This window comes from Bos indicus, chromosome 13, assembly GCF_029378745.1.
Source record: "Bos indicus isolate NIAB-ARS_2022 breed Sahiwal x Tharparkar chromosome 13, NIAB-ARS_B.indTharparkar_mat_pri_1.0, whole genome shotgun sequence".
Classification (NCBI taxonomy): Eukaryota; Metazoa; Chordata; class Mammalia; order Artiodactyla; family Bovidae; genus Bos; species Bos indicus.
Window position 1 is genome coordinate 10,746,349 of NC_091772.1, and position 27,470 is coordinate 10,773,818.

The 27,470-nt window shown below is 41.1% G+C and overlaps 1 protein-coding gene and 1 long non-coding RNA gene across 2 annotated transcripts in view; one reads left to right on the forward strand and one right to left on the reverse strand.

The window, feature by feature from the left end:
• LOC109567584 (ankyrin repeat domain-containing protein 26-like) overlaps positions 1 to 12,627 on the forward strand; it is a 78,248-nt gene extending 65,621 nt beyond the window's left edge. The window contains exons 23-29 of the mRNA XM_070801936.1: positions 386 to 456; positions 1,216 to 1,309; positions 5,254 to 5,409; positions 6,179 to 6,393; positions 7,607 to 7,835; positions 11,242 to 11,287; positions 12,468 to 12,627. Of these exons, the coding sequence (XP_070658037.1) occupies positions 386 to 456; positions 1,216 to 1,309; positions 5,254 to 5,409; positions 6,179 to 6,393; positions 7,607 to 7,835; positions 11,242 to 11,287; positions 12,468 to 12,493 (837 nt within the window). The 3' untranslated portion in view covers positions 12,494 to 12,627. The remainder of the gene's footprint in view (positions 1 to 385; positions 457 to 1,215; positions 1,310 to 5,253; positions 5,410 to 6,178; positions 6,394 to 7,606; positions 7,836 to 11,241; positions 11,288 to 12,467) is intronic.
• Positions 1 to 27,470, reverse strand: part of LOC139186647 (uncharacterized) — a 54,376-nt gene that overhangs the window by 12,573 nt on the left and 14,333 nt on the right. The window contains exon 3 of the long non-coding RNA XR_011570309.1: positions 1 to 15,986. This exon is cut by the window's left edge and continues 12,573 nt beyond it. This is a non-coding gene — a long non-coding RNA (uncharacterized lncRNA). The remainder of the gene's footprint in view (positions 15,987 to 27,470) is intronic.

Genomic DNA, 27,470 nt, shown 5'->3' on the forward strand with positions numbered 1-27,470 from the left:
TTAATATCAGGAAGGCTGGACGGTGGCCCCTTCTGTGTCTGTAACCAGATTCAGTGAGGAGGGAAAAGAAGGTGAGCTGCTGTGTGTGGTGATGGTTTTCAAAGTCCATATGTTGGCGTTATCTATTATTTGGGAAATCTATTTTAAAGTATGGATGATGTTGTATTTGAGTGCTAGAGGAGAGGTCAGTAACGTACAAAGGGCAAACAGTGAATATTTTCAGTTTGTGGACTGTAGGGTGTCTGTTGTAACAACTCAACTCTGCCGTATGGCAGGAAAAGAGCTGTAAACAATGTGCAGATGAAAGAGACAGAAAGTGATGATGGCGGATTCGCTAGGTTATCAGTAGTTAAAACAGTTGTTTTTCCCTTTTTTCTCTTTTTAGTTGCAAGAAGCACAGGATCAACATGTAGAGGCCGTGAGATGTGCTGAAAAAACACAGGATCACATCCAAAAGTATGATGTAAAGCAGCACAGAAAACAACTTAAGTATAGAGCAGATAAACAGTATAATACGAGAATTAAATCAGATAATAGACACATCACTGTGAAGCTGGGTGACATTTCGGCTTTGAGCTGTTTTGAGATGCATATTTTCCCCCTTTATTTCCATATTTTGCACATTATCCACAAGTGAAAAGTGAAGTGTTAGTCACTCAGTCGCTTCCAGCTCTTTCTGACCCCATGGATATAGCCCACCAGGGTCCTCTGTTCATGGAATTCTCCAGGCAAAAATCCTGGAGTGGGTTGCCATTTCACTGTCCAGGGGACCTTCCTGACCCAGGGATCGAACCTGGGTCTCCTGCATTGCCGGCAGTTTCTTTACCGTCTGAGCCACCAGGGAAGCCAATTGTCCACAAAACACAACTAGAAAAACAGTACAGTTGCCAAATCATTTACTTTTCAAAATTCTAAGATCCTGTATAATTGAACTGCAGATGTTTGTTCAGAAACAGTGTGGTATTTTAAAAATCTGTGTGTGAAGGACTTCCTTGAGAGTTCAGGGGTTAAAACTCTGCCTTCCAAGGCAGAGCATGTGGGTTTCATTCCTGGTCGGGGAGCTAAGATCCCATGTGACTCACAGCCAAAAATCCAAAACATAAAACAGAAGCAATGTTGTAGTAAATTCAATAAAGACTAAAAATGGTCCACAACCAAAAAAAAAAAAAAAAAAACACCATGTGTGAGAATAATTATTTTAAATCTGCATTTTAGACTTGAAATTGAAAATGCCGAGTTACAAACTACAGTCAAAAAGCAAGTGGGCAAAATTGAACACCTTCAGAAAAACCTGTTAAGTACAAGACTGGTAAGTCAACTTCTTTATTTCTGTCATACTGAGGAAGAATTTTAATTTTTTTACTAGTAATATATGACAATATTTTGACAGTGTGACAAATGTCATTGATTAAAGAGTTTATTGTATTTTTACAGATATTGTTTGCTACTGGTAGCATAATTCCTCTTTATAGAAGAAGTGGACTGAATTCATAAAATTAATGATTTTTGTAGTAAGATTTTAATTTAAAACATTCTGAGAATCCAGTTGAAAAGCAATATTTTATATAGACCACATTTTGTTTCTTCATTCCTCTGTCAATGAAATCAGGGTTTTTCCACTTTCTGGCTATTGTCAATAATGCTGCCATGAACATTGGTACACAAATATCTGTTTGAGTCTGGAAATTTCAGCAGTGATTTGATTGAGAATTCTGAATTTCTCTTGTAATCCAAACCCTTCTGTGATATTTTAGAGAATGAATCATTTTTAATATTGCAGTTTGTTCTCTTCACCAGGAATGAAGACTACGTCTCTATAGAACAGTTCTTTCTGAAAGAATACATTTTTTCCTTTGTTGATTTTTTTTTTAAGAGGTGGGGTTTGCATGGGATTTTTTTCAAAGATTATTTTAGTAAGATGTGATTTAACAAAACCTGGAATATCTTGAACCACTGATGAAAATTAGAGCATCTTTAGAAAGTAAAATGTAAATATAGCCACACTTTTAAAAAGTTTCATTAGCATTTAGTATTTTATGTGTCAGTTCAGTTGCTCAGTTGTGTCCAACTCTGCAAACCGATGGCCTGCAGCAAGCCAGGCTTCCCTGTCCATCGCCAGCTCCTGGAGCCTGCTCAAACTCATGTCCATCGAGTCAGTGATGCCATCCAACCATCTCATCCTCTGACATCCCCTTCTCCTCATGCCTTCAATCTTTCCCAGCATCAGGGTCTTTTCCAATGAGTCAGTTCTTCGCATCAGGTGGTCAAAGTATTGGAGCTTCAGCTTCAGGATCAGTCACATGAATATTCAGGACCGATTTCCTCTAGGATTGACTGGTTGGATCTCATTGCAGTCCCAGAGACTCTCAAGAGTCTTCGCCAACACCACAGTTCAAAAGCATCAATTCTTCGGTGCTCGGCTTTCTTGATGGTCCAACTCACATATCCATCCGTGATTACTGGAAAAACCATAGCTTTGACTAGACAGACCTTTGTCGGCAAAGTAATATCTCTGCTTTTAATATGCTGTGTAGGTGGGTTATAACTTTTCTTCCGAGGAGGAGGCGTCTTTTAATTTCATGGGTACAGTCACCATCTGCAGTGATTTTGGTGCTCCCCCAAATAGTCTGTCACTGTTTCCATTGTTCTCCCATCTATCTGCCATGAACTGATGGGACTGGATACCATGATCTTAGTTTCCTCAATGTTGAGTTTTAAGCCAGGTTTTTCACTCTCCTCTTTCCCTTTCTTCAAGAGGATCTTTAGATCCTCTTCGCTTTCTGCCATAAGGGTGGTGTCATCTACATATGACATTGCCAGAGAAGGCAATGGCAATCCACTCCAGTACTCTTGCCTGGAAAATCCCATGGATGGAGGAGCCTGGCAGGCTGCAGTCCATGGGGTCACTATGAGTCGGACACGACTGAGTGACTTCACTTTTACTTTTCACGTTGATGCATTGGAGAAGGAAATGGCAACCCACTCCAGTGTTCTTGCCTGGAGAATCCCAGGGATGGCGGAGCCTGGTGGGCTGCCGTCTATGGGGTTGCACAGAGTTGGACACGACTGAAGTGACTTAGAAGCTGCACCTTGGGCTTCCTGTGAAACTTTGCAGGATGACACCTTTAACATTCTTTTGCTCTTAAGATCCTTAAAGGAATCTGAGGCACCACCTTAAGTCTTTCCAGGGTCTTACACTTACAGTCTACAGGTTTTACCTTTAGACCATGTTTTCCTGGCAGCACCCTTGATTTGATCTCAGCCCAGAAGCCATTTCTGTCCTTTAGCATCATGTGACAATTGGGTACGTGGAGATGCTGTAAAGGGGATACAGTATTGAACCCAGTGAGTCCTGGTTCCTTTATATTGAATAATACTTTTTAATTTTTCTTAGGCTTCCCAGGTGGCTCAGATGGTAAAGTGTCTGCCTGCAATGCAGGAGACCTGGGTTCAATCCTGGGGTCAGGAAGATCCCCTGGAGAAGGAAATGGCAACCCACTCTTGCCTGGAAAATGCCATGGGCGGAGGAGCCTGGTAGGCAACAGTCCATGGGGTAGCAAAGAGTCGGACACGACTGAGTGACTTCACTGTCACTTTCTTTTTAAATTTTTCTGATAGGTTATCCCTCTCATTGGTTTACTTTCAGCTGCTTCATGGCAAGAGTCTCTGCACCCCCATGTTTCAGTGTCAGTTTCTTCTCTTGCCTAGAAGCTGACACCGGCAGCATCTTCAAGGACCATCAGGCTTCTGTGTACAATGTCATGAAGCCCATTGGGTTTTCATTTCTTTCTCTGCATCCATTCGAGTGCCACTTACCTCCGGCTTCAAAGGCATTCTCATATGTTTCAGGTCTTTTTTAATTGCAGTACCTCATTTGGGGGCATCACTGACTTGATGGACACAAGTTTGAGCAAGCTCTGGGAGTTGATGGTGGACAGGGAAGCCTGGTGTGCTGCAGTCCATGGGGTCACAAAGAGTCAGATTTGACTGAGCGACTAAACTGAACCTCATTTTTAATATCAGTATCTGTGCCAGTTATTTATTGTTAACAAATTGCATTAGAAACCACCTCAAAGCCTAGTGACTCAAAACAGCATTTCCTTTGTTCACAAGTCTGCGTTGGGGCAAGTCTCAGTGAGTGAGCCCAGCTCATTTCTTCTCCAGTCGCATCAGCCAGGATGTCGTGAAGGTGGGGACCAGTCATCTGAAGACTTGTTCATGCACACGTCTGACAGAGCTGGCTTTTGGAAGGGACATTAGGTGGGGTGGTCAGTGGGGACACTGACATGTGCTCAGTATGTGGCCTTGCTTCTTCACAGCATGTTGCCTGATTCTAAGAGTTGGCTTCCCCACAGAGCAAAATTCAGAAGCTATTTAGCTTTAAAACTCACACAGCAGTTTCCCCAGACTCTGTCTAGGAGGAATCAGTTACTAGGACTAGCACATACTTGAGGAGAGGGAATTTCATGAGCAAAGTGTCAAAGAATTTGTAGACATGTTTGAAAACCACCAACTCCACTCACGTTGACTTAAAAAGTAATCATTCTGTCTCAAGGAAAGTTCTTTCCAACTCACTGTCACTGATAGTCCAGGAAACAGTTTTTGTTTCCTTTGTCTCGTATGTTCTCTTAATCTGTGGAAAGTAACAAAGGGTTAGAAAAATGAGGCATTTTTTGTTGTTGTTCAGAAAAATGTATGGATCATCTCACTAAACTCTTAGGAGATGGGATTTCTTTAACCCTGTGAATCATTTTTCTTTGGAATGCAATTCAAATTAGCAAAAACTGTTTGTAGTTCAGAAAAAGGCTTATTGGATTAGAATCCATATTTAGTCCTTAGAGTCTTATTTTCACAATCTTCTTTTGGGAGGCATTTATTAACTCAGCCCTAGATAACTCAATACAGGATACCTCAAACTTCTTTAAAAACCGTGGGACAAGCTGCGGGAAGGAGTAAGAGACATTCTACTAAGAGGTGACTTGTAGTCATTCTATGGAGGAAAGATAGAAAAGTATTACTGTAGAACAGTAAAAGAGTGTCAAATCAAGTGCAAATGTTTTTAGACTAAGATGATAGTGAAGAATATATTTTGTGACTCTTGGCGGTTTGAACTTCTTTCTTGATTCTTTGAGTTATTCCAGGTCCTACATTCTACAATACAGATACCATCGTATGTATTTGATCCTCGGTTTGAGTTAGGCGGTACTCAGTCCACTTCCCTCAGAACCAAATGGTATTGTTTTCTTCTTGCAGATTGATCATCTTCCAGCAGAGCTAGAAACTGCATGTTCACAATGTCTGCACCTGGATGCAAAAAATCGAGTTCTTCAACAGGAGTTATTATCAATGAAAGGATGGCAGAGGAAATGTGAGCAACTAGAGAAAGAGAACAAGAAGTTGGAGCAAGAGGTAGTGAAACTCAAAACTCATATAGAACTGAATATGGTAGAACACACTCAAGTTGAGCAGTATAAACTCAACTTGAGATTGAAGAAAGAGCAAGACAGGATCTCGTAGAGAAATTAAAAGAAGTCAACCTATTTTTTCAGCTTAATTTGTTGATCTGTCATGTACTTGAATTCACCTCACTGTAAATTACATTTTAGATGTATCAGCTTATATGTTTCCTCTACTTCCCTTAGAGCAGTGTGTTTTGTAGATTTCTGGAAGGAAGGGGGCACTTGTTTCTCCTTGTAAATATTTCAGTTTCCATCACAGTTATCAGTAAATTGATCTTTCAGAATGCTTCTCACTAGAGAATCCTTTTACTTATAAGACCAATTGGTATAAAACAAGACTATGAGGATGAAAAAAAATATGTGGTTTAGAACTGGTACCATCCTCTTGGCATTATTCTTAAGTTGTCTTGTTCAATTTCTAAATTTTCACTTCATCCTCTTAGTCTTTGAATTATCCAGTTCCTTAAGTACTACTATAACATTGATTCCACATTAATTTTATAATTCAGATTTAATTCATGTCACATTGACGATGATTATTTTAAAGTTCCACTTTTCTTATTTTCACGTTTAAAAGCGCTCTCTGAATTACTGACTCAAAACTAAATGGGACAAATAATTATATTTGTCCCATAATAATTATATTCATAATATAATTATAATAATTATTATATTCAGGTTATAATCATTAAAAATGTATCTTTTAAAATTTGACTTAGATACGAGCAGCATCTCAAGAAAACTTACAGCAGGTCCAAGAGGAGGATATTGCTTCTATAAGAAGTCAGATGGAACTCAGATTTAAAGACTTGGAATCTGAACTCTCCAAGATGAAAACTTTTCAAGATTCTAATAAAGCAGAGTTGGAAAAATATAAGCAACTCTACCTAGAGGAACTAAAAGTTAAAAAGGCATTGGAAAAAAGACTAGACAAGTAAGTCAAAACCCAGAATCACAGAAAATAAATTTAGTCCATTAACTTCTCTCTGAAGCCTAATTTTTATAGAGCCAGGTTCCTGAGGTTAGTAGGAAGTGAAGGCTAACTGATAGTCACTGCCTGAGGGCGCCCTAAGAAAAATGAGTGATAGGGTATCCTTGTAAGTTTCCCTACACTAAGTAAAAGCAGGCTTGTGAAATAGGGGAATTCACACAGGGGTGAAAGGCCGGGTAATTCACAGAGTGGCTGAAGCTAGCATGGTGACCTGACTGAGGGGCGTGTGGAGGCTGGAGAGGGCAGATCCCACCTGCAGTGCCGACTCCAGGTTTCTGAAAGCAGAGCGCCCCTAGGACGCCTTTCATAAGCCAAAGAGCAGACAGCAAAGGAGCAGGCACCCGAGGACGGGCTCTGCTAGTCGATGCCCACACTGAACATGCACAAGGGAAGCGCAGCTGCTCCCGGACAAGGCTCGGGGCTGCGGCGACTTGATGCTGGGATGTGGGGGCGGCTTCTGGAGAAGGAGCTCGGTGGGGCCGGTCTCCCTGCTTGGCAGCGCGATGCCTTCACTGTGAAAACATACACTGAACGCTGCTTAGAGCTTTTGCCTTTTTAAATGAAACCAAAAATTCTCTTCAGATTTTTTTTTTTATTATGAAACATAGCTGCTGATGCAGGCCCTTGGTAGAAGTGAAGTAACAGAAAATGAACTTTGGAAAAGCAGGGGATACTTGTCATTATTCCTGGGGCCGTTTTAGCCCTTTTGTCACCCACTGACTTTCTCATCCTCCCTCGAGATTGTGGCTCTAGGTGATTCCTCAGAGCCAAATGCTTAATTTCTCCGAGGTCATGAGAGAAACGTATGTGCAAGGGTGGTGAAAGGAAGCACTTGAATGTGGCTTGGTGGGATGGGGTGTTTCTTCATCCCTGAACTGTTTCCTGGAGGCAGGTGTGTCCCAGAGGCAGCAGGTGTCACTGTGAGGCCACCTCCCTTTCTCTCCTCTCCCAACTGTGACTTGTTACTTGAGGAGCCCCAGACACATGTGTACTTCTTTAGAGCAAGGTTACAGCTATCATTGTTTACAAGAGGTCTGCTCTGTGTTTCTGGCGTTCAAACGGCTTAATGGGACATTCCACTTACTATATGGCAACTTAACAAATGCAAGTCATTTAGGGAAGCGTGAATGAAATTGGTGTTTTCCATCTTCCCCAGGACTAATGAGAGGCTGGCAGAGACGAGCACCAAACTTGAGGTGGAGAAACAGCAGAACAAGTCTTTACTGAGCACTCTCACCATGAGGCCACTCCTGGAGCGCCCTGGCATTGGAAATTTCAATAATACTCTAATTTTCAATTCAAATCTTTGTCCAAGAGCAAACCTAGAGTCTTCTACCTCAGTTCCACTCACTTCAAATAGCAGCATGATGACTTACTTGCTCAAGGTTAGTTCTAATATCGTTTTTTCCTTGGGTTTCAGATTTCTTATATGATTGATTCTTGGTTTTAATCTGAACTTCTGAGTTGTTTATTTGACTTACGCACACTAAGTAAAAGCCATAATTAATGAACATTTTGATTGTCTTTCCCCTAGATTTCTCGATTTTAGAAATACTTATTAACTTCTTAAATTTCTTGAAAATCTGGATTTAAATTCTACTATAGAAATGAAACCTTATTGCCAAGTAACCGAAAGTGTACTTTGAGATGTTTGACTTACTTTCTAATTGATTTCACTTTGGCGGTGGTTCAGAATCATTTCCGAGCTCTGCTGCACCCACCGCAGTTTTTCTGCCTTTAAGCATAAGTGAATGACTGGCGTCTAAACACTAACCACTTATGGGTGATTTTTTATTTGAACAAATCCTAGATAAATCCTTTTTATGGGTTAAACAAACTTGTAATACTAAATCAAAAGATTAATTTCTAGTTTTAGATGATCATTTTTTGTCATTTTCTTACACAAGAGTACATCTTTAATTACTATTTTACTGACAGAATTTTGATTTAAATTTCTAAAACATATCTTGCCAAGCAGTTGTAGAATGTTTCTAAGTTTGTAGTTAAATCAAATATTTAAAACTTGTAAATGAAGCTCACTTTTGCCTCTGTCTTGACATCACCTGGATGAATGACGACTGAGATAGTAATGACAGGGAGTCTTTAAATTGGAACTAGTTTTCATCGTGTAATCATTGTGATTAAAATATCCAGTCAGTGCACACGGGTTTATGGTTTTGATGCTGTTTTCATGATGTTGGTGATGCAGAGAAAAGTTCAGTTCAGTTCAGTCACTCAGTCGTGTCTGACTCTTTGCTACCTCATGGACTGCAGCACGCCAGGCTTCCCTGTCCATCACCAACTCCCGGAGCTTACTCAGACTCATGTCCATCGAGTCAGTGAGGCCTTCTAATCGTCTCATCCTGTGTCATCCCCTTCTCTCTCCTCCCACCTTCAATCTTTCCCAGCACCAGGGTCTTTTCCAATGCATTGGTTCTTCACATCATGTGGCCAAAGTACTGGAGTTCCAGCTTCAGCATCAGTCCTTCCAGTGAATATTCAGGACTGATTTTCTTTTGGATGCACTGGTTAGATCTCCTTGCAGTCCAAGGGACTCTCAAGAGTCTTCTCCAACAGCACAGCTCAAAAGCATCGATTCTTTGGTGCTCAGCTTTCTTTATAGTCCAACTCTCACATCCAGAGAAAAGTAGCCCTTGTTAAGTGCCATCTCAAGCTGTTTTTTCATTTGGCTTCTTGCCATCATAGAAGAGCAGTCTAAGGTTTCTTTGACAGCACTGCGGCTATGTTGGGTCTTAGTACTTGAGAGCTGTGAACCTGGAGGACGTGCTTTAGCTGTGCAGTCACAGCGGGCCTCCGAACACTTCATCCCAAGTCAGAAACGCAGGCCTAAGAGGTGGAAGCAAATGCTTGATCCCCATCCCTGGGGCAGGCTGCCTACTGCAGACCCACATTCACAGTGTTGTGGGCACATACATCTTTTCAAAGAACAGATTCGGAACCAAGCAAGCACTTCTTAGTTTCTTCTCCCAAACTCACCCGTTAGGTAAAACTCCCCACTTCCATGAGGAGACTAGGAGTATAACACCTCCCCTTGAAACTTTAGGCTGAGGAAATGAAGTTCAACTGCAATTTCTGACCGGATTTAGATTATAGTTGAGATTACACATACTTTTTTGTATATACTAACTAATGATGAGAGCTTGGATAGAAGTATGCTAGACAGTAAAGAGCGGAGAAGGCAATGGCACCCCACTCCAGTACTCTTGCCTGGAAAATCCTATGGACGGAGGAGCCTGGTGGGCTGCACAGTCCATGGGGTCACTAGGAGTCGGACACGACTGAGTGACTTCCCTTTCACTTTTCAGTTTCATGCATTGGAGAAGGAAATGGCAACCCACTCGTGTGTTCTTGCCTGGAGAATCCCAGGGATGGGGGAGCCTGGTGGGCTTCCATCTAAGGGGTCGCACAGAGTCGGCCATGACTGAAGTGACTTAGCAGCAGCAGCAGCAGCAGACAGTAAAGAGAGATCTGTTTTGTGTTTTACATTTTGTCCTAAATAATGCAAAAAGTGGGTAATTCATTTGTTGACGAATTTTAATAAGCCAGGTTTTTATTTACCTGGAGGAAACGAACATCCTTTTAAGGATGAATCTCTTCAGTTTTGGCCTGCTTGATTCAACTAAAGATTTTCTCCTTCAAGTTCCCTGTCCTGTGTTTAAGAAACTGTTATGCTGTGTAAATTAACTATATTGACTGCTACAAATAGGAGTTCGATAAAAATTTATTCTTGTTCATGCCTTTAAGACATATAATTTAGTTCAAAAGCTACTATGTCATGTCATGCCAGAAGCATTATTGAACTATATAATACGGTTTTACATATTCATTTTCTCTATGATTTAGCTAGAATTTATGTGTTTTTTCCTTAATATGAGGAAGTAGCTGGCATAAGACTCTGGACTCAGTAAGAAGGCCATTGGCTTTGTTACTACTTTTGTAGAATTAGGAACTTTGACTAAATCAATGACTCTCATACCTTAAAAAAATTTTTTTTTCAAAATAGACAACCTTTCTTTAAAACAAAACAAAACAAACACTGTTGCATGGAACTGTGTTATATAAAACGGAGACAAATATAGAGCCCTTTAGATAAGGAGCGTTCAGAGACCCTGGCAGCTGTGACTTCTGTTTCTCAACCCTGCAGTGACCCCTGTGGGACCTTCTCCCTCTATGAGACGTAGTTCGGAAGCTAGCACCTATGAGAGAATTCTTCTCACTAAACATCTTCAGAATTAAATCTCGCTGGTACATTGTTTTCTTGTGTATAATCTTCTCACCTTTCTATGTTTTCCTTAAATGGAAAAGTTTAAAGAAAATTGCAGATGTGTTCTCCTTGTTAACATTCAACTTCAAACTCCTTCCTCCATTTGAACATTACCCTCACCTAGAAATCAAAATAAAGGTCTCAGAAGTACATATTTAGGGCAAGAGCTGTTGGAGAAGAAGATAGTAATCTCGTGAATTGTTCCAGGATTATGGGTCATTCTGTAACCTCTGAAATTTTGTGTACTCCATAGACTGACATTTATTGTACTTTTATCAAATTAATCTAAATAGCATGCCATATATATGTTCTCTGTTAGCTAAAAGCAGAGTAAGTAGGAATTCATTTTCTTTTATTTATGTGATTATTTTTCTTCTACGTAATCTTCAAGTTAGGTCTAGTCTCTAAAAGTGTTATTTAAATGTCACATGTAGTAAGTTGTGTATCATTTCTATGATAATATCTCTTGTTTAACTTAAGCATAAATAATATTTGACTTATTTCAGACACGGCGGAAGTTGGAAAAGAGTATAACTAGAGAACTAGAAGAAGGTATGTTGCCAAAACGTATGAATTAAATTTAGACATTGATTTCTGAAATACTGTAAAGAGTAAGTGGCGTCTCTTTTCACTGTTTGTATAACAAATGCTATGTTGTATACTTTTTCTTATACATAGCTAATGGAAAATGTGAACACATGAGCAATCATAGTGAAAAATATCCTTATTCCTTATTTATTTATTATGTTCCATAGCTTTAAAAAAAATCTGAAAAGGTCTATGTATTTCTTTTCCCTTCTGCGTATATCCTTCCTCTACTTCTGCCACCCCTGTGGAACTGTCAGCCTCCACGCTGACACTATTCTCAGAAAACACGGAGTTCATCAATGTCTCAAGTGTCTGGTAGTGGTTAAGGCTAGGAAACCCAGACTCGAGCAATCACGTTTGTGTAGCTGTCACTGGGGGGTGACTTTAACATTTCCCTGTCATTCCCTTTCTCACTGGTTTATCTTTTGCTCTCAGGAAAGACTCCAAACACCCACATCAATTTGGGTCCTGCCAAAGTAGTCGGCCTTATCTCCTTACCATCCTCCTCTGCCCCTCAACTCTGCATCTAACCAGACAGACTGTGTAGGAGCCCACAGGTGCGCTTCCTCACCTCCGGTCTTGTATGTGCTTCTCCCCTCCATCTCCTGTACTTTTTCCCGTCCTTCAGGTAGCTACTTCCATAGCACCTCCACCAAAAAGCTGGCAGTACTGACACAAAGCTGGCTGTCCCTTCTGCGTGTTCCTTGTGCCATCTTTTGTATCTGTCTCAGTATTTATGACTCTGTATGGAAATTGCCTGTTCATCTCTTTTTCCACTTTATAACGTATCGTTTTCAGGGTGCACTGGGTCACCTTCATCTTTTACTTCCAGTGCTTGTCACAGCACCCTTGTGCATAGACTGAGTAAATGAATGAAGAATGAGAAAACCAGAAGCTCTGATACTCAGCCACACATTCAACCATGGGCAGATAATGCAGTTATCTTGTATTTTGTGTCATGTCATATATAGATATGTTTCATTCTTCAGAACACTAGGAAAGGTCTCAGGTGATTTTTTTGTTTCGTTTTAGCTAATACTTTGTGAATTCAAGTATTTTAGATAAAGAATATAATTCTCTCTCTTTCCAGGTGCTGCTGAATTTGAATCTGAATTCTCTAGATTGTCCTCTCTATTATCTACAGGTGGATCAAATCTGTATCGGGACTAACCTGTGAAAACATCAAAATAATATATACAGATTTTGAAGAAAAAAATATATGATTTAAAACTCAATAGTAAAAATTTCCCTACTGGATTCTTTCCATGAGATTTTAGTTGTTTCCCATTAAACATGATGAGAAAATGTTTATTAAAGGAAAATATTTTTGTATTATGTGTGTATCATGAAAACTGATATGGCATTTTAAGCCATGTTTCTCTGCATTAAGCAGACATCAGCACTGTTGAGTTTTCCACGTTCAAAGTGAAAGTGTTAGTCACTCAGTCGTGTCCGACTCTTTGTGAGCCCATGGATAGCCCACCAGGCTCCTATGTCCCTGGAATTCTCCAGGCAAGAATAATGGATTGGGAGCCATTCCCTTCTCCAGGGGATCTTCCAGACCCTGGGATCAACCGGAGTCACCTGCATTGCAGTTGGATTGTTTACCATAAGAGCCACCAGAGACGCCTTTACAGACTCAGACTGAGCCCTGATACCAGCTGTTTAAACAGCAACAAAAACCAAACTTGTCATTACTACTTAGTGGTGTTGATCGATAGCTTTTTTGTACTTTCCCGTTTTTATCACTATACATAGACCTAAAGATGTAGCTACTGCTGTTATGGCTACTGTCAATGTTTTGAGGTATTATAACTGTTAATAGTGGCATAAAACTTACTATATGTAACTTTGAACACTGATTCATAGATCTTTCCTCATGGGAAATAAGATTTGCCTGAGTTTTTGCCTTTTAAATGAGTTAACTTGTCCTAATTTTTATTTTTAACCAGAGGATAATCACTTTACAATATTGTGATGGTTTCTGCCATACATCAACCTGAATCAGCCATAGATATACATATGAACCCTCCTTCCTGAACCACCCTCCCACCTCCTCCTGATTCCAGCCCTCTAGTTTGTCACAAATCACCAGCTTTGGGTTCTCTGCATCATACAGCAAATTCCAAAAAAAAACACATGTACCCCAGTGTTCATTGCAGTTATGTCCATAGCTTTAAAAAAAAGTCTATGGATTTCTTTCATTCTTTTCATTCTGTGTATTTTCTAGCATTAACAATCGGAGAAGGCAATGGCACCCCACTCCAGTACTCTTGCCTGGAAAATCCATGGACAGAGGAGCCTGGTAGGCTGCAGTCCATGGGGTCACTAAGAGTCGGGAACGACTGAGCGACTTCACTTTCACTTTTCACTTTCATGCATTGGAGAAGGAAATGGCAACCCACTCCAGTGTTCTTGCGTGGAGAATCCCAGGGACGGGGGAGCCTGGTGGGCTGCCATCTCTGGGGTCGCACAGAGTCAGACACGACTGAAGCGACTTAGCAGCAGCAGCATTTACACTAGCTAGGGCATGGAAGCAACCTAAATGTCCATCAACAGATGAATGGATAAAGAAGTTGTATATTATTCAGCTCTAAAAAGGAATGCATTTGAATCCATTTTAATTGACTTTTGATTTACTTTCGGAAAGAGTCTTAAAATTAGAGAAAAGTTCCCCATAGATAAATAAGATTTGCCAAAGGCTTTTCACCTTTTCTTTACCTATCAACCTACCTATTGTTGTTTGATTTTTGGAAAAAGTCTTAAAATTAGGGAAAAGTTCCAAGCACCAGACATTTTCACAAAACTGCCCTATCTCCCATATATCCTCCTAAGGTACCATTTATCTTTCCGAAATGTTATTTGTTCTCCCATAAGTGCCCCTCCCCAAGTCACCTGTTTTTCGGAAGATGCCTTTATCTCCTACTCCCTGTCATTTATTAAGTAGTATATCAACTCCCAGTTGTAGCTTCCCCTTCAAGTCACATTTCTGTGTGAAGCTTTGCATGTTGTTGTTATAGTCCACTCGATCAGTTGTGTCCAACTCTTTGTGACCTCATGGACTGCAACACGCCAGGATTCCCTGTCTGTCACCATCTCCCAGAGTTTGCTCATATTCATGTCCATTGAGTCGAAGATGCCATCTAACCATCTCATTCTTTGTCGCCCACTTTTCCTCCGGCCCTCAATCTTTCCCAGCATCAGAGTCTTTTCCAATAAGTTGGCTCTTTACATCAGGTGGCCAAAGTATTGGAGCTTTAGCATCAGTCCTTCCAATGAACATATTCAGGGTTGGTTTCTTTTAAGATTGACTGGTTTGTTCTCCTTGCTGTCCAAGGGACTCTCAAGAGTCTTCTCCAGCACCACAGTTTGAAAGCATGAATTCTTCGGTGCTCAGCCTTATGGTCCAAATGTCACATGTGTACATGACTGCTAGAAAGCCGTTAAGTGTTTTTCTCATGGTTATCTGCTTTTAACAATTTAATTTGCAGATTCCCAAACACTGAACCTAAGCGGGTGGAGGAAGTGTTTTCCTCCACAATTCCAAGAGCTGACAAGTTACTAATGCTCACTTAATCCTGATCCCCTTTTCCTTCTGTCCTCTCAGTGTCTGACTGGGCAGAACTCCAGTTTCATGTGAGAGACTCCTGAGCCTTCTCCTGCCTCACTCCACGCGTCTCAGTGCTGCACTGCCCAGTGACCCTGCCACTTTATTTCATTAATTTGTATCTTCTGATGATGATTTCAGATCTTCTTTCTATAAATTTCTCACCCTGCTGTTCCCCTCACTCGCCCCAGACAATCTTAGGTCCCACAACAAACTTCTTGAAAGGTTTGCCTGTATCTCTAGCAACTCTAGACTGTCATCCCTCTCTTTCCCTCAAAACTGCTCCCAAGCCACTGATGACTTCCACGTCGCTGAATCAAAGCCACACCTTTCCAGTCCTTGTTTGTCTGAATTTCTCCTTCCTCTTGGCGTTCACTGTCACTCACTTCTTTGAGACAGTCTCTTTTGGCTGGGCTTTCAGTATTCATTCCTTTTATCCTGAAGGCAGGAACAGGTTATTGCTATCAGAGACACAGTTCTTACTAAATATCTCACAGGAAACATCCAGGTGTTGCCCCCTCGCCCAGGACTGCACCTGGGGCCGTGTGCTGAGAGCAGGTCAGGTGTTCCACACCAGCAGGTGCAAGACGGCAGGAAACCTTGTCCCTGCTGCTGAGAAGGGCCTTCTCCTCTCCTGGGAAGGAGCTCCTCCTTACTCTGGGCTTTGATATGTAAGTAAAGCTGTTACCCACCCAAAAAGGGTCATCTGCCAAGTGTCGCTCTGCCAATGGAATTAGTTGTGTTGAGGCGCAAAGGAACTGAAAGGTGGGCACCCCGCTGTGCAGCCCAGGCTCTCCAATAGGCCGCGGGCGGGGCTGCTCCACAGGGCTCTGGTCAGCAGGGCAGGGGTGGAGTTGGAGGTCTCTAGGAGCAGAGACAGGCGCAGCTGCTCCAGGTAATGGGGCTCACAGGGCTCGTTGCCATCTTGCATTAAGGTGTCCTCTGCAGCATCTATGCACACGGCCCCCCTACCCCAAGCAGAAGCCACGTCCAAGCAGGTTCACACCAGGAACTGCGGTTTGAAAGGCTGGGAGCAAGGCCTCTGCAGGCATCACCCTGTGAGCAAGAGAAACCACACTAAGCACAAGGGAAAGGAGGTTAGTATTTTTCTTCCTAAGTTGGTTGTCTTTTTTTTTTTTTTTAGCCTGGTAACTGTTCATAGGCTTTGCTGGTAACAAAATCTCTCAAGGAGCCAGATCTTGGCCTCATCCCTCTTGAAATATAAATTCTCAATGAGACGGAGCGCTTTCGGGGGACCTACCCTGAGCTATAATATTTAGTCTCCTTGGGGAGATGAGACTATGAATCCTTAGGTTGGAGCAATTAATTAGATGACTGGCTGGAGGTGTGAGAGACAAAGAGCCTCTGAGAAACCCCAGGGAAATTTATTTTCCCACAGTTTCCCACCTTGTTCCTAGAAGAGTTTTAGGCCACAATTCAGCCACTGTAACCAGTCCAAGGAAACTTGAAGTTGATAGGCACCAAATCCTTTTGGCTTGTCTTAGGCAACATTTAATCAGCAAGACCCTTACCTAGCAAAAGAAATTGGTCTCAGCCAAAGTCCCCCAAGACTTAGATTCAGGCATCTAAGCAAGTCCCCCCCAAACTTTCGGGACTATTTTGGGAAGCAGGTGGCTTCCTCCTTGGGTTTCCGTATTAACCTTTTCTACCTGATCCAGGGTATTGTAGGGAAGCAAAATTTGTCACCCCAAAATGTGTCTCTTTGTCAAGAGGATGACGTTAGGCAGAGTACTTTTAAGAAAGAAGAGACTCAAAGTCTTTCTTTTGACTACCTTCTTAACTGTTGAATAGTTTAGATAAAGGGGCTGGCCCAGGAAGAGAGCTACCAGAGATACCAAGAAAAAAATGTGGGCCAGGTGTGGTCAGGGGAACTCCAAATATTTACAGAGAGTTCCAAACACTTGCTTTTCCATCTCCGTGTGAATCACCTTCCTCCACTTTGTATTCCCAAACCACTACCCACAACATCCTCCTTTGTCTCTAGCTGAAGATGGCATTTAAGGTGAGGGTTTCAACCATTCTGATGAGTTACTCAGGTTTTCTGGGACTCACCCATATGTACAGAAGTATACATGTTGTTAACCTCTTGTTTGCTTTTCTTCCTGTTAATCTGTCTCATGTTAAGTTGATTCTCAATCCACCAGATGAATCTAGAAGGGTAAAGTTTTTCCTCTCCTCAACAGCACACACCTGAGTACAGGGAGCTATGCCAATTTACAACTGGCATAGGCTTTGCCTCGTCTGCAAGGAAGAGATCTCTGGCAAACTGTGATCCATACAGCAGCACCAGCCAGTGAGCTTATGCTCACCTGAAGGCCTTAGACATAGGTAGGGTCACTGTGTTACCCAGCTGCATCGCTTCCTGCTGGATAGGCTGATAAATCAGGAGATGAGTTGTTGGGGCAAGCAATAGCAACTTTGTTTGGAAAGCTGGTAGATCAAGGTAAAATGGTGGACTCATGTCCCCAAGATCCATCTTGGTTGAGTTAGAATTCAGGCTTGTTTTACACTAAAAGGAGAAAGAGTAAAGCCAAACCCTTCCTGGTTCCCATCAGCCTCTGAAGGGGTTGTGTTATTTTCCTTCCTGCAGTCATTGACAGCTGGGCTTGGTCAGGATGTTTCCTTGGAGCTAAATACAGGTATTTTATCTTAATGCTCATTATGTGGGAAGCAGGGCTCCCAGTGCTGAGCCACTATGTATAATTTAAGCTTACGGACAACATCCTTTTAGTGCTGCACTTGTAATAGAATACAAAAGGGTCTTCCCTATTATGGTTGTTCACTTCAGCAGAAGTCAGAGACAGATTTCATAGTGCCATTCGTTGAATAAAAATGATGGAGTCAGTAATTCTCCCTAATTTGAGCAAACTCCATGAGATAGTGATGGACAGGAAAGCCTGGTGTGCTATAGTCCATGGGGTTGCAAAGGGGTGGACATGACTTACTGACTGAATGACAACAATGCTCCCTAAAGAGCTCTCTGAAACAGAGCTGGGAGGCCATTAAGGAGTGTGGCATATGCACGTTTCAGCCTAGAGGCAACCTGAGCTTCAGATCATTTCTTTTCCATTTTGAAGTCCTCCAGAACATCTGCCAGAAATTCAAGCTACTTCTTGGACCATACCTGCCCTGTATACCTTGTGCTTCTGGGAGGCCAAATATTTCCTGACTCGCATGAGGGTCAGTCACAGTTCTCATCGGGCAGTTTTTGACAACCTGTGGCTTTTTGTCTTCATAAGCCCTCGCCTCTCTTTCTCAGAAGACTTTCAGTTTAACCTGAATCTCTCTTTCTTGAATTGTACTTTTTTCCCTTTCAGTTACAGATTTAAATACTAATCATATCTGAAATATATCTTCACAAAAACATCTAAACTGATATTTGACCAAACAGCTGGGATCATAAGCGAACCAAATCGGCACATAAATGAACCCTCACACTAGACAGTTGTTTTAACTATCAATTTTAAGGAGAATATTGAAATCGTCTAGTATTTCTCCAGTTCCTGGCTAGGTTTTATGGAGAACCTAGAACACAACCTATACGTTGCCTCCTGTCCTCCTGCAGGAGTTGGATAGATTTTGTTACCCAACCAAAACTGAATCCATTTGCCCAATGCACAGTCAAACCAATCTGCTGACACCAGATGTGATGAAGGAAATTGTGGTGTTTATTCCAAGGTGCCAATTGCGAGGCCAGGCAAGAACAGAGGGCTCCTTCTCCAAAGACACAAACTCTCTGATGGCTTCCAGGGAAGGGTTTTATTGTTGCTTGTTGATGTTGTTTTTAACGTCAGGAGTTTATTGTTAAAGCAAGCTTCAAAATGTTGCACAGCGTATTTCCGGTAGGGAGAAATAGCTAGATATAGACACACACAAACTCACACACAGGAGTAGGTATACAGATAGCAGTGTAGAAATATATGTCCCCACGTTTTATATTAAACTGTTAATGTTTTCTTTCCAAGGAGGGTAGGCTGGTTTATGAGAGAATTAACAAAATCTTAAACCTTTCCCGATAGTTAGAATATTTTCAAAAAAATAAATGCACTTCTTGGTAAAGTAGAATGAAGAAAAATATGTGACTTAGGTTTGCTAAGGACAAAACCCATTTTTTCAAAAAACTTATTTTATATTGGAGCAGAGCCGACGAAGAAAAGGGTGATAGTTTCAGGGGCACAGACAGTGACTCCACCATATATATACATGTATCTATTCTCCCCCAAATTCAGGGAAGGGTTCTGAAATGCAACGTTTGGGGTCTGGATGTGAGGTGCTGATGGCTGGTGTACCTCTTTCTGGATTGGTTGGTGGTAGCTAACTGGGTGGTTTCAGGAATCAGTATCATCAGCCATGACCAAGTTTCAACTGGTCTGGGGTAAGCATAGGTGTAGACAGCATGCAGTTAACTTCTTCCACCTGGGGCCAGTGTCAGTATCTGCAGAATAACTCATGGATATGGCTCCGAAAGTTCTCTGCAGCTCTTGAGGAAAAGTTAAAGGTCCTTGAGTTTGTTTGAAGGTTTAACTGTTGTTATTTTGTCTTGCTCAACTGTTTTCATTTGTCTCAGCATCTTCTCACTTCTCTAATTACGTTTGCTCTTTGGGACTCTGGCAAAGCCTTGGAGGCTAAAGCTTTTCTACAAACTAGTGGGAGGGTATATGGGGAGGTCCCCACAGGGTCCAACTCCATTCTCATTAGTTCTTCTTTTTAGTGTGTCCCCCTTTATTTTTAATAGATTCAAGAGGCAGAGGGAAGATTCCTAGTTAGGAGCTTTTCTTTCGTAACTCGCCTAGGCTGAGAAGTCTACAAAAATCTCTCTTCTAAAGGGGGAGGGACAAATTAGGAGTATGGCATTAACAGATTCAAACTACTAGGTATAAAATGATAAGCAATGAGGCTATACTCTATAGTACAGGGAATTATAGCCATATCTTGTAATAAACTGTATTGGAGTAAAATCTGCAAAAATACTGAATCACTATGCTGGAGAACTGACACTAACACAATATTTTAAACCAACTATAGTTCAATTTTAAAACTTAAAAAAAAACATAATTTACATATTGAAAAAAATTTATTTCTTGAAATAATCTGTGTGTCATATTCCCCCATCTCAGATATTCAATGCGTATCATGTCCTTCAAAAGTCGCACAACCAAAACCAACCAATTTCAGAGTCTAGTCTCTGTGCTGGATCTTAGAGATGCAAAAACAAACAAAATGTGGCTTCTCCTTTCTTGTTGGTTGTTACTGCTTGTCACTGGGCCATGATCTTAGTTTTTTGACTGTTGAACTTTAAGTCCACTTTTTCACTCTCTTCTTTCACTTTCATCAAGAGGCTCGTTAGTTCTTCACTTTCTGCCATAAGGGTGGTGTCATCTGCGTATCTGAGGTTACTGATATTTCTCACTGCGATCCTGATTCCAACGTGTGCTTCCTCCAGTCTGGCATTTTGCATGATGTACTCTGCATATAAGTTCAATAAGTAGGGTGACAATATACAGCCTTGATGGACTCCTTTCCCAATTTGGAACATTGAGGTACTTGCATCTTTTTGAAGTTTGGTTTTCTCTGGATATATGCCCAGGAGTGGGATTGCTGAATCATATGGCAACTCTATATTTAGTTTTTAAAGAAATTTCCATAGAGTTCTCCACAGTGGGTGTACCCTAGTTACATTCCATAAGCTGTGTAGGAGGGTTCCCTTTTCTCCACACTCTCTCCAGCATTTATTATTTGTAGGTTTTTTGATGGTGGCTATTCTGATTGGTATGAAATGATACCTCATTGTAGTATTTCTGCATTTCTCTAATTATTAGTGATGTGGAGCACCCTTTATGAGCATCCTTTCAATGTGCTTTTTGATCATCTGTCAGTATTCTATAGAGAAAAGTCCACCTAGATCTTACATTCATTTATTGATTGGGTTGTTTGTATTTTGATATTTAGCTCCTTGAGCTGTTTGAATATTTTGGAGATTAATCCTTTGTCATTTGCATAACTTCAGAATATTGTCCCCCCTTCTGTGGGTTTTCTTCTGTCTTGTTTATGATTACCTGTGCTGTGCAGAAGCAAAGTTTAATTGGATCCCATTGGCTTACTTTTGTTTTTATTTTCATTATTCTAAGGTGAGTGAAAAAACATACTGCTGTGATTTATGTCAGAGAGTACTCTGCCTATGTTTTCCTCTAAGAGTTTTGTGGGGTCTGTTCTTATATTTCAGCTCAGTTCAGTTCTGTTCAGTCGCTCAGTCGTGTCTGACTCTTTGCGACCCGATGAATCCCAGCACGCCAGGCCTCCCTGTCCATCACCAACTCCTGGAGTTCACTCAAACTCATGTCCATCGAGTCCATGATGCCATCCAGCCATCTCATCCTCTGTCGTCCCCTTCTCCTCCTGCCCCCAATCCCTCGCAGCATCAGAGTCTTTAACAATGAGTCAACTCTTCGCATGAGGTGGCCAAAGTACTGGAGTTTCAGCTTTAGCATCATTCCTTCCAAAGAAATCCTAGGGCTGATCTCCTTTAGAATGGACTGGTTGGATCTCCTTGCAGTCCAAGGGACTCTCAAGAGTCTTCTCCAACACCACAGTTCAAAAGCATCAATTCTTTGGCACTCAGCCTTCTTCACAGTCCAACTCTCACATCCATACATGACCACTGGAAAAACGATAGCCTTGACTATATGGACCTTTGTTGGCAAAGTAAAGTCTCTGCTTTTGAATATGCTATCTAGGTTGGTCATAACTTTTCTTCCAAGAAGTAAGCATCTTTTAATTTCATGGGTGCAGTCACCATCTGCAGTGATTTTGGAGCCCCCAAAAATAAAGTCTGGCACTGTTTCTGCATCTATTTGGCATGAAGTGATGGGACCAGATGCCATGATCTTCGTTTTCTGAATGTTGAGCTTTAAGCCAACTTTTTCTCTCTCCTCTTTCACTTTCATCAAGAGGCTTTTTAGTTCTTCTTCACTTTGTGCCATAAGGGTGGTATCATCTGCATATTGAAGTTATTGATATTTCTCTTGGCAATCTTGATTCCAGCTTGTGCTTCTTCCAGCCCAGCGTTTCTCATGATGTACTCTGCATATAAGTTAAATAAGCAGGGTGACAATATACAGCCTTGACGTACTCATTTCCTATTTGGAACCACTCTGTTCTTCCATGTCCAGTTCTAACTGTTGTTTCCTGACCTGCATATAGGTTTCTCAAGAGGCAGGTCAGGAGGTCTAGTATTCCCATCTCTTTCAGAATTTTCCACAGTTTATTGTGATCCACACAGTCAAAGGCTTTGGCATAGTCAATAAAGCAGAAATAGATGTTTTTCTGGAACTCTCTTGCTTTTTCGATGATCCAGTGGATGTTGGCAATTTGATCTCTGGTTCCTCCGCCTTTTCTAAGGTCTTTAATTTCTTTTGAAATTATTTTTGTATATGTTAGGGAGTATGGTAATTTCATTCTTATGCTTGTAGCTGTCCATTTTTATCAGCACTACTTATTGAAGAGGCTGTCTTTTCTCCATTGTATAGTCTTGCCTCCTTTGTCCTAGATCGCTTGCCTGTAGGTGCATTGGTTTCTCTCTGGATTTTGTATCTTGTTTCATTGCTCTATTCAATATATTTCTGTTTCTGTGCCAGAACCCGTGTCTTGATTACTTTAGCTTGTAACTAACACAGCCTTGTCTAACTCAATGGAACTAAGCCATGCCATGTGGGGTCGACAGAGGATGAGATGGCTGGATGGCATCACCGACTCGACGGACATGAGTTTGGGTAAACTCCGGGAGTTGGTGATGGCCAGGGAGGCCTGGCGTGCTGTGATTCATGGGGTCGCAAAGAGTCGGACATGACTGAGTGACTGAACTGAACTGACTGGTAGTCTGAGGTCAGGGAACCTGATTCTGTCAGCTCTTGCTTTTCTTTCTCAAGATTGCTTGGCTATTTGGGGTCTTTTTTTCCCATTCACACTGTAAAATTTTTTGTTCTAGTTCTGTGAAAAACACCATTGGAAAGGTGAGGCATTCAATCTGCAGATTGCTTTGGGTAGTATAGTTATTTTGACAGCAAATTTGTTCAAGGTGGTTTTAGGTGGTTCTAGGAAAGGCCAGCATCTTAAAGCATTCAGATGGTCTGCTGCGACCCTTCCTTTTGCTACATTTTTGTGTGATGTGGGTCAAAATGAGAAGCAGACAGGAAAATAGTTGCCTTTCCTGGCATGTGGTAACATTGTGGAATATGAAAATGTGAGTCAAATACAGAGACAGCCCAGTCAAACAGCACCTAAACACAGAGCTGATGTGGGCACTTGTGGGTGTGTACTTGTGCTTCTGAGAAACATTATACAAGTAAGGAATGGAAGTAATGAAACATAGTTCAGAAAAAAAGTTAAAGTGAAAATATTGTAGACAAACCTATAAAAGAATAAAAATTTGGAGACAAAAGAGAAAGGAGAGCTCAAGGGAGCAAGAGACAAGGGAACATGGATTAAAGTACTGACAGGGAACTCCAGGAGATAAGATCCTATTCATCTATTTCTTGTAGTTCTAATAATACTAATTGAATTTCAGATGAATATCATACAAGTAGAGGACAAGAAAAAATACACCAAGTCACCTGGAATCAATTCAATGGAATTCTTTATTGCATGGTATTCTACTTACGTTATATATATTTTACATATCACTTACCTACTGTATTTTATATATGTTTATTTTTAATATGTATATATAAATGACAATGTCAAGTGCTAAGTTTTGAATTTTCAGTGATACCAAAGAGAGAGTTGCAGGAATTTAGGAGAAGTTGCATAAATGTGAGCTAGTGTGGTCGGGAGAGAAGGACAGCTCTGGGAGGGGCTGGGACATGGCCTGGGCCCTGACTGATGGGGAGTGAACAGGATATTTGAGGTGAACAGAATTTGCTTCCTATGACAGTTGTTAAGCAAGGAAATTATGAACATCCATAAACCTACAGTAAAGATGCAGAGTGGCAAAGCATGGCCGGCGATTAAAAGAATAATCTTGTTAATAACCTTCAGAGGAGTTATAAAGGATGAGAAGCCTGAAGTTCCAGACGCAGCAATGTCATCTCCTTGTTTTTTCAGTGTTCTGGTGCCAATTGTGCCATTCACCAAGCAACCGAAAGAATAAAATACTTAGGAATATATCTACCTAAGGAAACTAAAGACCTATATATAGAAAACTATAAAACACTGGTGAAAGAAATCAAAGAGGACACTAATAGATGGAGAAATATACCATGTTCATGGATTGGAAGAATCAATATAGTGAAAATGAGTATACTACCCAAAGCAATTTATAGATTCAATGCAATCCCTATCAAGCTACCAACAGTATTCTTCACAGAGCTAGAACAAATAATTTCACAATTTGTATGGAAATACAAAAAACCTCGAATAGCCAAAGCGATCTTGAGAAAGAAGAATGGAACCGGAGGAATCAACCTACCTGACTTCAGGCTCTACTACAAAGCCACAGTTATCAAGACAGTATGGTACTGGCACAAAGACAGAAATATAGATCAATGGAACAAAATAGAAAGCCCAGAGATAAATTCACGCACATACGGACACCTTATCTTTGACAAAGGAGGCAAGAATATACAATGGATTAAAGACAATCTCTTTAACAAGTGGTGCTGGGAAATCTGGTCAACCACTTGTAAAAGAATGAAACTAGAACACTTTCTAACACCATACACAAAAATAAACTCAAAATGGATTAAAGATCTAAATGTAAGACCAGAAAGTATAAAACTCCTAGAGGAGAACATAGGCAAAACACTCTCTGACATACATCACAGCAGGATCCTCTATGACCCACCTCCCAGAATATTGGAAATAAAAGCAAAAATAAACAAATGGGACCTAATTAAACTTAAAAGCTTCTGCACATCAAAGGAAACTATTAGCAAGGTGAAAAGACAGCCTTCAGAATGGGAGAAAATAAGAGCAAATGAAGCAACTGACAAACAACTAATCTCAAAAATATACAAGCAACTCCTACAGCTCAACTCCAGAAAAATAAAAGACCCAATCAAAAAATGGGCCAAAGAACTGAATAGACATTTCGCCAAAGAAGACATACAGATGGCTAACAAACACACGAAAAGATGCTCAACATCACTCATTATCAGAGAAATGCAAATCAAAACCACTATGAGGTTCCATTTCACACCAGTCAGAATGGCTGCAATCCAAAAGTCTACAAGTAATAAATGCTGGAGACGGTGTGGAGAAAAGGGAACCCTCTTACACTGCTGGTGGGAATGCAAACTAGTACAGCCACTATGGAGAACAGTGTGGAGATTCCTTAAAAAACTGGAAATAGAACTGCCTTATGATCCAACAATCCCACTGCTGGGAATACACACTGAGGAAACCAGAAGGGAAAGAGACGTGTGTACCCCAGTGTTCATCGCAGCACTGTTTATAATAGCCAGGACATGGAAGCAACCTAGATGTCCATCAGCAGATGAATGGATTAGAAAGCTATGGTACATATACACAATGGAGTATTACTCAGCCATTAAAAAGAATGCATTTGAATCAGTTCTAATGAGGTGGATGAAACTGGAGCCTATTATACAGAGTGAAGTAAGCCAGAAAGAAAAACACCAATACAGTATACTAACGCATATATATGGAATTTAGAACGATGGTACCAATAACCCTGTGTACGAGACAGCAAAAGAGACACTGATGTATAGAACAGTCTTATGGACTCTGTGGGAGAGGGAGAGGGTGGGAGGATTTGGGAGAATGGCATTGAAACATGTAAAATATCATGTAAGAAACGAGTTGCCAGTCCAGGTTCAATGCACAATACTGGATGCTTGGGGCTAGTGCACTGGGACGACCCAGAGGGATGGTATGGGGAGGGAGGAGGGTTCAATGGGGAACACATGTATACCTGTGGTGGATTCATTTTGATATTTGGCAAAACTAATACAATTTTGTAAAGTTTAAAAATAAAATTTTAATTAAAAAAAATAAAAGAACAATTAACAAGTTGGTAAATGGTAGGAAAGCTTGACATGACATATTTATTATGTATATAACGTGTTCTCCACAGATCCATATTTATTTCGTCCAGCTGCTTTTAAAAGTTAAAACTGTCTACAGATGAACGGCGTAGAGAGTTAACATCTGCAAAGAGGATCAGGACAATTTGAAACCAAAGGAGGAAGATTAGTCTAATTAAAAGTTAGATTAATAAAGAGAGTTGTATTCCTCAAGTTTTATGCTTTCAGTTCAGTTCAGTCACTCAGTCGTGTCTAACTCTTTGCGACCCCATGAATCACAGCACGCCAGGCCTCCCTGTTCATCACCAACTCCCGGAGTTCACTCAGACTCACGTCCATCGAGTCAGTGATGCCATCCAGCCATCTCATCCTCTGTTGTCCCCTTCTCCTCCTGCCCCCAATCCCTCGCAGCATCAGAGTCTTTTCCAATGAGTCAACTCTTCGCATGAGGTGGCCAAAGTACTGGAGTTTCAGCTTTAGCATCATTCCTTCCAAAGAAACCCCAGGGCTGATCTGCTTCAGAATGGACTGGTTGGATCTCCTTGCACTCCAAGGGACTCTCAAGACTCTTCTCCAACACCACAGTTCAAAAGCATCAATTCTTCAGTGCTCAGCTTTCTTCACAGTCCAAGTGTCACATCCATACATGAACGCTGGAAAAACCATAGCCTTGACTATATGGACCTTTGTTGGCAAAGTAATGTCTCTGCTTTTGAACATGCTATCTAGGTTGGTCATAACTTTCCTTCCAAGGAGTAAGCGTCTTTTAATTTCATGGCTGCAGTCACCATCTGCAGTGATTCCGGAGCCCCCCAAAATAAAGTCTGACACTGTTTCCACTGTTTCTGCATCTATTTCCCATGAAGTGATGGGACCAGATGCCATGATCTTCCTTTTCTGAATGTTGAGCTTTAAGCCAACTTTTTCACTCTCCTCTTTCACTTTCATCAAGAGGCTTTTTAGTTCCTCTTCACTTTCTGTCATAAGGGTGGTGTCATCTGCATATCTGTGGTGATTGATATTTCTCCTGGCAATCTTGATTCCAGCTTGTGCTTCTTCCAGCCCAGCGTTTCTCATGATGTACTCTGCATATAACTTAAATAAGCAGGGTGACAATTTACAGCCTTGATATACTCCTTTTCCTATTTGGAACCAGTCTGTTTTTCCAAGTCCAGTTCTAACTGTTGCTTCCTGACCTGCATATAGATTTCTCAAGAGGCAGGTCAGGTGGTCTGGTATTCCCATCTCTTTCAGAATTTTCCACAGTTTATTGTGATCCACACAGTCAAAGGCTTTGGCATAGTCAATAAAGCAGAAATAGATGTTTTTCTGGAACTCTCTTGCTTTTTCGATGATCCAGCGTATGTTGGCAATTTGATCTCTGGTTCCTCTGCCTTTTCTAAAACCAGCTTGAACATCTGGAAGTTCACAGTTCACGTATTGCTGAAGCCTGACTTGGAGAATTTTGAGCATTACTTTA